Below are 10,080 nucleotides of genomic sequence, written 5' to 3' on the forward strand. Positions count from 1 at the left end.
ATACCACAGGAGTCCCTTTTTAGATTTGTTTCCAAGCTGTACTCCCCCCCATTAATAAAGTGCTCTGTTTTAAAATGAAATTCAACTTTGGTTTTCAGAATTTGCTTTTTGGTGAATTTCAAGATACCAACTGAAATAACCTGAGTGTGGGCTCTTCCAAAATCTAGGAATCAAAGGAAGCTTTTCTCCACATTCCATGGAATGAGAGCATTCTTCCCATTTTATCTATAAAAGCAAAGTTAAGACGCTCACTTTTCATGTCATATAAAATTAAGACAGCAGAAGCCAGCATGCCCAATTCCCACAATACAAGAGAGATTACTAGGTAAACATTCTCACAGAATGTAATCTCTAGAGTTTTGGTAACTTTCATAACTCAAGGTTATTTTAATAGCAGAGTAAATTAACCTACTACATTTAATTCTTCCCCCTCAGATGTCCCTTAGGCCAGGGTCACACACAGGCAATAATTCAACTATGGCTGGTTAGAAAGGAATCAAAGACCTTGTCTTTTGAATTACTGATCATGTAATTCCTCCCTGGGGGTGAGGGTGTACAGTGAACTTCCCGAAGGAAAATGCTGTTTTTGGTGTTTTATGTTAGGAAAGGCAGAGTGGCAAACACTTGGGATGCTGGGTGCGGGCTTCTGTGCCTGGAAGAGATCCCCTTCTCCTGATGGCCAATTCCTGGTACTGCTGGTGACTTCCTGACACATGTCTGAGAGACCAAGCCACTGTGCGGAAATCCAAGAATCAGGTTGGATTTATAAAAAAAGCAAAGGTTCCTCACATTTATGTTACAGGCACTGCTGGTTAACCATCTGCCTAAAAAGAATCCCAACAAATGGCATGGTTGAAGTCACTAATTTTCAAGAATTGGTAACAGTCAGAAAAAATACATATGTGTGAGTGTATATTTGTTATATATTTGTTTATGTATTATACATTAAATGCTAACATATACTTTATATAGTAAATATATTATATAGTGGAACCGCAGTTCTCAAACTTAATTCGTCCCAGAAGTCTGTTTGAGAAGCAATTTGTTCGAAAACTGAATCATTTTTTCCCATAAGAAATAATGTAAATTGAATTAGTTTGTTCCAGACCAAGTGATTCCCCGTTTTAACCTTTCTTATATATAGTACATGTCTAATGTACTGTTTAATCTACAAACACTTCTTTTCTTAAATTTACCAAACCAGCCGGGCCGGGCATGGCTCAGCAGTTGAGCATGGAACTAGGACCCAGGAGATCACGGTTCGATTCCCGGTCAGGGCACATACCCGGGTTGCAGGCTCGATCCACAGTCAGGGGTGTGCAGGAGGCAGCTGATCAATGACTCTCTCATCACTGATGTTTCTCTCTCTCTCTCTCTCTCTCCCTCTCTCTCCCCCTGAAATCAATAAAGATATATTAAAAAAAAAATAAAAATTATCGAACCACCCCCCACTAGCCTTAAACGAATCACTTTCAGCATTCGTTCTAGGGGTGTCCTTCAGGTCAGTATCAGCATCGTCATTTTTTCACATATCATTGCTTTTCATTTATCCAAATCAACAACAGTTTTTCTACCTCTTCAATTGCCTGTGATTACTGTTTCTTTCACACTCTTAGCAACATTAACACTCTCGATGGCCTCTTTATGTTTTACAATTGTGTTAATCATCCATTTTGCCAGCCACAAAAGCAAAACAAACAAACAAACAAACAATTCACAGCACAATTTCCTGAGATGTTAACAATTTGAGGTTTAGTGGTAAACTGACTCCCATTCTCTCCTTTGTGGCCTGAGAGACGATTTTTGTCATGCTGACACATCAGCATGAAAGGGTTAGCAGGTCAAGAACCTAAGTTTTGTTCAAGAACCTGTTTTGTTCAACAACTGAGACATGTTTTCCATGAATTTGGTTGAGAACTGAACTGTTCTAGATGGGAGACGTTGCAGAACCAAGGTTTGACTGTATATATTATGTTTGGTGCCTGGGGAAATAAAAAGGAAGATAAAACCAGAACTCTAAATGTCCCATCCTGGAAAAAATTTCCCCTAGGAGAAATTATTCTCAAGTGTATTTTCTGTAGCAACCTTAGTAGTTTACACTGGCTTCTTAAACTTCCTAAGTCACCCAGCTTCTGCAGACAAAGGCTCTTGTTCAGACCTGAACACTGTAAACTTGAGACAGGCCCATAGCCACAAGTACAAGCAAGCACCCAGGGGCTTTTGCCCTGGTCTGGGTATTTGTTTCCTGGGAAGAGGGAAGTGGTAAGAAGGTGGGTGTGGGTAAGGTCAGGGAACAGGAGTCCAAAATAAAGCAGAGTAGAAGGAAGAGCACTCAGAGAGCATGAAAAACAAGAGATCTGGGGAGGTGCACCCAGGAAACTTTAATGAGCGGCATCCCTTTGTCTAAACTTCCTGACCCCTCCCTGTCCCACTTAACTTGGCATTTCCCAAATCATTTGCCCATAGATGTGGTCAAAAAAAGTAACTGATTAAAGACTGTGGACTCTCAGTGTCTTTGTAAATATTTCATTTCCTTGGGGTGAGACTTTTCCACCTTGGTAATGGGGATGCTTGAGTAGGGCGCTCTGGACCCGTGGCAGGCCACCAACTGATTTGAGCCTCTCCAGAACAAGTTACTGCGGGAGTGCCGCGGGGTACGGAACTGAAATGCAGGAGGTCATGGCGCACTGGAGCTGCTACTCTGACAGGAGGATGGCTAAGCACCCACACAAGGTGCTACTGCTTAGCACCAAAGAATGAGTGAAAGGCTAACACTAGCAACTACCTGGAGGAATCTCAGAATCATTCTGCTGACCGAAAGAAGCCAGACCAAAAACAAAGGATACACTGCACAATTCCCTTCATATAAAGTTCTAAAAAATGCAAATTCATCTACAGTGACAGAAAGCAGGCTGGAGGTTACTAGGGGACAGGGGAAGCAGGGAGAGAGATTCCTGAGGGGCAGGAGGAAACTTTGGGGATGATGGTCATTATCTTGTGGGGAAGGTTTCTGGGTGTTGATGTGTCAAAACTCACCAAATTGCATGCTTCAAATACATACAGTTTAGTGCACTGATCTTAATAAAGTTGTTTCCAAGGAAGGAAGGAAGGAAAAAAAAAAAGGAAGCCACAGGTCAAAGATTTAATTCTGTATCATAAGCAGTGGGCAATTTCTAGGTGCTGGGATTTCCCACCAGACCTCTTCTCAGCCTCTGGAGAATTTCATCACCTCTGTCCTCTGCTGGTGTCCAAACAGCTGGCACTTTTTTTTTTTTTTTTTTGGTTCATCTCACATATTTTCTTCTGTCTGGTCTCCTGCATCAAAACCCACTGCTTTGGGGTTTCCCCTCTTTCTGTAACATGTTCACTGAAACAAAAACCCACCTTTTTAGCATCTTCCTTTCTTTCTTTCATTTTTTTAATATGTTTTGATTGATACTTAGGAACAGGAGGGGAGACAGAGAGATAAAAACATTGATGAGAGAAATACTGATTGGCTGCCTCCTGCACACCCCTGCTGGGGATCAAGCCTGCAACCCAGGCATGTGCCCTGACCAGGAATCCAACTGTGACCTCCTGGTGCAGGGGCTGCTGCTCAACCACTGAGCCACACCAGCCAGGTACACCTTCCTTTCTTGCCTAAAGCTGAGTAACAGAAACGTCTACTGCCTGCCCTCACAGAAAAGTGATGAAGCGAGGCTGTGTTCAGCTGCGGTGCTCAGTGTGACGGTCCCAATCATAGGTGGCTAGTTACATTCACACTATTTAAAATGAAATAAAAATAAAAACTCGCTTCATTAGTTGCATGAGCCACATTTGAAGTGTCAACGGTCCTGTGTGGCCATAGGCTCCTGAACTGGACAGCACAAAATGGAAATTTCATTATCACAGAAAATTGTGTTGGACAGACGGCTGCTTCACACTCAAACCACAGAAAAAGTCCTTGACCTTCAGAACTAGACAGACAACAGTGTAGTGTGCACAGAGATAGGGGAAAGCTGCTTCCCCCTCATGGGCACACACACAGATGGCTAGCATCTGTTTGGGGTATGTGATCAGGGAGAAAAGAACCAGAAGGGCACTGCCCCCTTGGTGAAGCGTGAAGCAGGTGTGGGGAAGCTGGGGTGCAAGGCACAGTGTGGGGCCTGCTCCCTGGGTTGGGGCAGTGTGGAAGGTCTGGGGTGGGGGGACTGTTCACTCTCAACAAGCACTTGCTCATTTAAGCAGCCAGCATCTGAATGTGCTCCATGCCGTCTCTGTGCCAGATGTGCACAGGAACCAGCCAGTGGCCTAGGCAGTGGGAACAGCATGCAGAGGGGGTGAAAGGGAGCATAAAAGTAGGGGGCAGGGCATAGGGAGCAGAGGGAGGAGGGGTGAGACCAGGCCCCAAGGGGGTTCGAGCAGAAGGGGTCCCCTCCTGGAAAAGTCCCTTTGTCTACTCAAAGTAGTCCCTGTCTCTACCTTTCACTCCACATACCATGCCCCCACTATCTGAATGTATGGAAGCATCCCCCCAACACCTTCGCATCCGAGTGCCTGCCCTGGGACAGCAGGTACCTAAATCCTCAGAGCCTGCAGCCAAGCCTGGCACTCAGCGTTTTTGTTGAATGAGTAAATGAACCGGCGAGAGGAGGTGTGATCTGCTTCTGAAGGAGTTCACTCTGGCTAGAGAAGGGCTGGGAGAGGGGAGGGATAGGCTGGGGAGACCAATGTGATAGTGGCAACTGGAACCAGGACGGTAGCAACGGAGATTAAAAAAAGAAGGCATATTAAAACAAAAACTGGGCCAAAAGAATGCTGGAACTTAGCTACTGGATATGGGAGGTGATAAGGATGACCCCAGGGCCCTGATGTTAACAGAGCACAGGAAATAGTCGCCTGGAAAATCACTCTGTCTCCCTGATGGAGCGCCTGGTTTGGTCTCTTGCAGTTAACTATCTTTTCATGCATTTACGGGTCATCCTCCCACCCTCACAATAAATGTAACTTGAGGAAAGGGACCCTGCCTCACACTTGTGTGTCCCCTCTCCAACACCCATCTTGCATACAGTAAGGATTGAACAGATTCTGATACAAGCTTGACATCACTTCTGGAAAGCGACACTGAAGGGCATCCTACAAAATAACTGGCCTGTGATGTCACAATCATCAAGGTCGGGGAAAAGCAGAAAGTGAGGGTCTGATCCAGAACAGAGGAGACCACAGGAACATTCGAGACCCCTAAGGCCTTAGCAAAGTGAGAGGGAGGGATGGAGAAAGTGTATGTGGGGAGAAGTTCACATTTGGGAATCTCCCCACTGTTCACCCTGGAAAGTGCCTCTCTGCTCTTCTATGCCTTTTTCCCCCACCATTTTTGGAGGGAGGTTTTGGTGTACTCCTGGTGACCCTGGTATAGCTACGATGGGCCAACATTTGGAGGCAACTAGGAATGGCAGCTCAGGCCACCAAATCTCAATGGCTTCATCTAAAACAAACACACAATTGCCCTAGCTGGCTTAGCTTAGTGGTTAGAGCACTGGCCCACAGACTGAAAGGTCCCAGGTTCAATTCTGGCCGAGGGCAAGTACCTCTGTTGCAGGCTCAATCCCCAGCCCTGGTTGGCGAGAGGTAGGCCAATCCATGTGTCTCTCTCACATCGATGTCCCCCCCCCCGCCTTACACTCTCTCTGAAAAGCAATGGAAAAAATATCCTCGGGTGAGGATTTTAAAAAAACAAAACAATAAAACACACAATTTTTAAAACTTGCTCTTAATATTACCAAATGGCAGAAGAGGAAATCACATATCTTGTCCAAGGAGTGGTGAATTTACTACTTGTAATATGGGAAACAAGAAGAAAAACTTCTGATTGAAAGTATTAATTCACTTATGAAAAAAAGGCAAAACGATCATTTCTATAGAGTAGGATTATGGTGCCCATCCCCTGCCCTCCAGCTCAATTCTATCCAAATGCTCTTCTATGAAATGGATTACTTTTATATAACTAGAAAACAGTTCTGGGTCAACCCTTCCTCCAGGTGGGTGATTTTCTTGCACAGCACCAAATGCCATAGAATCAGTGACAACATCCACTTGGGTTGCTTGTGATGAGCTGGGGGGTGTCGCTAGTAGTTTCTTCAGGGCAAAGAAGATTTTAAGGCAAATGATGGCTAGTAAAGTCACACCTGTCTCTCAAACATCATTTTTCCTCCCATAAGCTAAGTGCTTGATCACTGCAAAAAAAAAAAGGGGGGGGGGCTGGCCAGTTTAACTCAGTGGCTAGAGAGTCAGCCTGTGGACTGAAGGGTCATGGGTTCAATTCCTGCCAAGGGCATGTACCTCGGTTGCAGGCTCGATCCCTGGCCCAGGTCAGGGCTCATGCGGGAGGCAACCAGTCGATGTGTCTCTCTCACATCGATGTTTCTCGCTCTCTCCCTTCCACTCTCCCTGGAAAGCAATGGAAAAAATATCCTCGGGTGAGGATTAAAAAAGGGGGGGGCTCTTTGCTGCCGGGGGAAACATAGCACATGACTCCCACCTCCGGTTACTACCGAAGGGCATCTATTAGTTCTCCGGCTGTCCCAGTCAATTGCCCATTTCCAACCTTCTTTTCTAATGGGAAAGAATTTGGTGGATTTTAAAAACTTTCAGCATTTTTTAGGCCTCTGTAGAAATTGCAGAAGCCAGCAATAGGTCCAATTAGCTCTGCAAGCTTGAGTGGGATTCCCTGGTCTCAATGACAAGGGCAAAACCTGCTCAAGGAGAGACTAAGATGTCCAGTGCTTTCCAACCAAAGCTGCCCTGCAAAACCGTGAAGGATCTGCTCCCTCACTCCGCTACATCTGCCTTGAAGCAGACCCCAGAAAAACAAGAGCCGGTGATAGGACTTGGCTCTTGAGATGAAAGTGACTTGCCACACCTGGCAACCTACTCGCTTTACAGAGGCAGCCACTGCGGCCAGAGAGAGGAAGACTGGTTACCGGCATGCAGCTCCCAAGGGCAGGGCTGGCACTCAAGCCCACGTCTGTGGACTCCAAGGCTCAGGCCCTCTCCCTAGACCCCACCATCTCTAGCTACCATCACTCTCACCAAATGAGCAGTCTAAGGAGCCACCCTAGAACCAGGACATACTTGCAACCTCTTGCTGTGGTTATTACAGGCAAGAAGTAGGAGACAGGGTTGTTTGCTCTGCTTGAGCCTTTAAAAAAAAAAAATCTGAACATTCTGTCTGCTCAAAAGGTTGCAGGCGGCTCAGGTTACCCAGCTCTGACTAAGCCTTCTTGAGCAGAGTGGTCGGGATGCAGGAGCTCTATAACACCAACATGTCTGCAGCCTATGACGTGCCAGCTCTTGAGTTATCAGACACACATCTGTGATCTCAGTTCCTGCCTAGAAAAAGACACTGATCCACAATGCATAGTGCTCTTCCACAAAACTAGAAACTAATGCCTGCTGGGTTTCATAAATGAGCTAGAATGGCAAAATGGTTACAGGATTTGGCTCTTTTCTTTAAACATCACTTGCGGTCTTTCCAAGGGTGGACATCTAATTACAGCCTCGATGCTGGCTAGCCAAGCATTTGCTTTATGGCTCTCTGCTCAGGAAACTCTGTGCAGCTTCTCCTAATAGCTGGGGCAATGGTGGGTTTTGGCCTCAAAGGCATTCTCATGCAAACCACATGCACACCGCGCCCCCAGCTCTTAGTCCAGGGGAGTGGAGGTGGGAGGCCAGAAGCACACTCACTGGTGGCTGCACTTGAACTGCACAGAGCACAGCAGAGACCTAATCCATGCAGAACTAATTCTTAAGATAGGTTATGATTCTTAGCCTTATAGTTGTCTAACTTGGTTTTCTCCTTTCAGTTCCTTCTCATCCATCATGTTGACCACACAGGTACTGATGAAAGAAAACAAACCTACCTGAAACCTAAGTTAGACATCAAATGGCTGCCAAGAGTGGTTAGAGAAGGGGAGGGCGCTGCCTAGCACTAGAGAGGCAGCCATAGCCCCCTGGGTGGGCAAGGGGAGCCCTAGTGCTCCAGTCCTCAGGGGGTGCAGCTCTCTGACCTCTCATAGCAGCATGACAAGAAAGGAAGAGCCCAGGCTAGGAGTCAAGAGACTGGGTCCTGGCCTGGTTTTTCTAGGGCATGTGACCTTGGTCCAGTTCCCCCTCTTCACAGAGCCAGGTCCTTCCCCTGTAAATGCCTAGGACTACTCTGAACTCTAAAATCCTATGAGCTCTTGCATTCCCTTGAGAGTTTTAAATCAGTTTTGGCGGTGCTTGGCACTCCAATCAATAGACACCAGTTTCTTGACAGACACATAAAACCAAAAGCAAAATAAATCACTCTAAGTAGGAATAATATAAGACATTGTTAATTTTTATAAACATGCTTTAAACCGAACTAGGGCATAAACCACTCTGGTTCAAGAAAAAGACAAAATACTGAAACAATCTTCTACTTCAATGCCAACAATGTGTTCAGCCAAATTAACTGAAAAATTTAACTCATTTAATAAGACACTTCCTATTCATAAATCAAAGAGCATCACTAATACCTAGAATAACAGAATGTCAGGTCTTAGAGATCATCTAGGGCAACTGACTCATTTGACTGATGGAAAATCAAAATGCAGACGAGGCAGGCAACATGGACAAGGTCACAAAGGCAAAACAGGAATGGGAACCCACATTCCACATCTGCTTGGGTCTGCCACATAGTCAGTGCTAACTATTTGATGATGAATGAAGTTTAGTGGTACTGCCTACAATGCACAGTTCCTCTAACTGGTTCACAAACAAGTGATTTCCAGGTTATGGAGATATCCTAGTACACAAGTATTTCAAAATTCTACTTTTAGCTCCTTAGGAGCCAGAATGGAATTTCTTAGCCTTTTCCACCTAAGCTAACAGTTTTCCCAACTGAGGAAACCACAAGGCAAAGAAATCACCTCTGGAAACCTGGAGTCTTTCACTTGGTGCCAGAGAAACAGTCTAACTGCAGCTTTAGTCAAGTGTTTACACCAATTATCAAACTGACCCAAGTCACAGATCTTCAAAACATTGGATTAGGGACAAGGAAAAGGTCTGCTGACAACAGACCTCTTCTGCTGCAGAACCCTAAGAATCTCAGAAATCCCTTTTCTGGGAGGGTTTAGAATCGCAGCAGCAAGAGGCAGCAACTGGGGTCTAGGAAACTGGTTTGCGAAAAACAAACACAAAAGCAAAAAGAACTGGGAGTCTGGAAAGAGAGGTGGAGATGGAGGCCCGGGCAGACGCTAGGGGCTGGTTAGGCTGCAAGCTCCCCCGGTGAAGCCAGGTGGTTCAGGGCTCCGGGCTCTGAGCTGGGGCAGCAGCCGAGGAGAAAGGGGGAGCCAGGGCTCATCGCCTGCGCCAGGTTAGGGGACCCAGGACTTTGGGGGCCGTGCAGGGAGGGGCCGGGGGGGCAGGGTCCCCGGGCTGGGCGGTGTCCCCGGGCGGGGCCGAGGGCGGGGCGGGGAGTACGCGGTCCACGGGCGGGTCCCCGCGCGGCCGGCCCACGCACCTCCTCAGCCTGCTTGCGCAGCGCCTTCTCGCGCTCGTACTGGGTGAGCAGCTGCTCGTTGTCCTCGCGCAGCAGCTCCAGTTCCACCTCGTGCTCCTGGTTCTCGCTGAGCACCGAGTCCAGGTTCTCCAGCACGTTGACCACGAGCGGCATGAGCTCCTTGACAACCTCCTCATCGTAGCAGTGGATGAGGCGCTCGAACTCGCGGTAGATGGAGCCCGCCAGGCCCGACACCCGCTCCGACATCACCGAGCCGGAGCAGTAGTCGTCCTGGTACACCACTACGCCGCCGCCCTCGTCCATCTGGATCTCCATCATTGCGGCCACCGCCGCCGCCAGCGCGGCCCGCTGTCCGCCGGCGCGCCTGCCCTCCCGCCCCGGCTGCCCGTAGTCCGTAGACCGCGGCCCGTCGTCTCCGTCGCAGCCGCTATCGCCGTGGCCTCAGGGCTCAGCCGCCACCGCTGCTGCTGGTGCTGATGCTGCGTCCGTCACTCAGGGGCCGGAAGTGCTGCGGCCCGGAAGTCCCACCCGCCGGGCAGAGGGGGTGGTGCCCGCCG

At 47.6% G+C, this 10,080-nt stretch overlaps 1 protein-coding gene across 5 annotated transcripts in view; it reads right to left on the reverse strand.

Annotated features, from left to right (window-relative positions):
• MAPK8IP3 (mitogen-activated protein kinase 8 interacting protein 3) overlaps positions 1-9,869 on the reverse strand; it is a 48,747-nt gene extending 38,878 nt beyond the window's left edge. For all 5 annotated transcript variants that reach the window (XM_087815733.1, XM_016208072.2, XM_016208074.2 and 2 more), the window contains exon 1: positions 9,524-9,869. In XM_087815733.1, the coding sequence (XP_087671859.1) occupies positions 9,524-9,841 (318 nt within the window). In that variant the 5' untranslated portion in view covers positions 9,842-9,869. The remainder of the gene's footprint in view (positions 1-9,523) is intronic.
• Between the last annotated feature and the right edge of the window lie 211 nt (positions 9,870-10,080).

The sequence above is a fragment of the Miniopterus natalensis genome, chromosome 3 (genome assembly GCF_054644295.1).
Source record: "Miniopterus natalensis isolate mMinNat1 chromosome 3, mMinNat1.hap1, whole genome shotgun sequence".
Taxonomy (NCBI): domain Eukaryota; kingdom Metazoa; phylum Chordata; class Mammalia; order Chiroptera; family Miniopteridae; genus Miniopterus; species Miniopterus natalensis.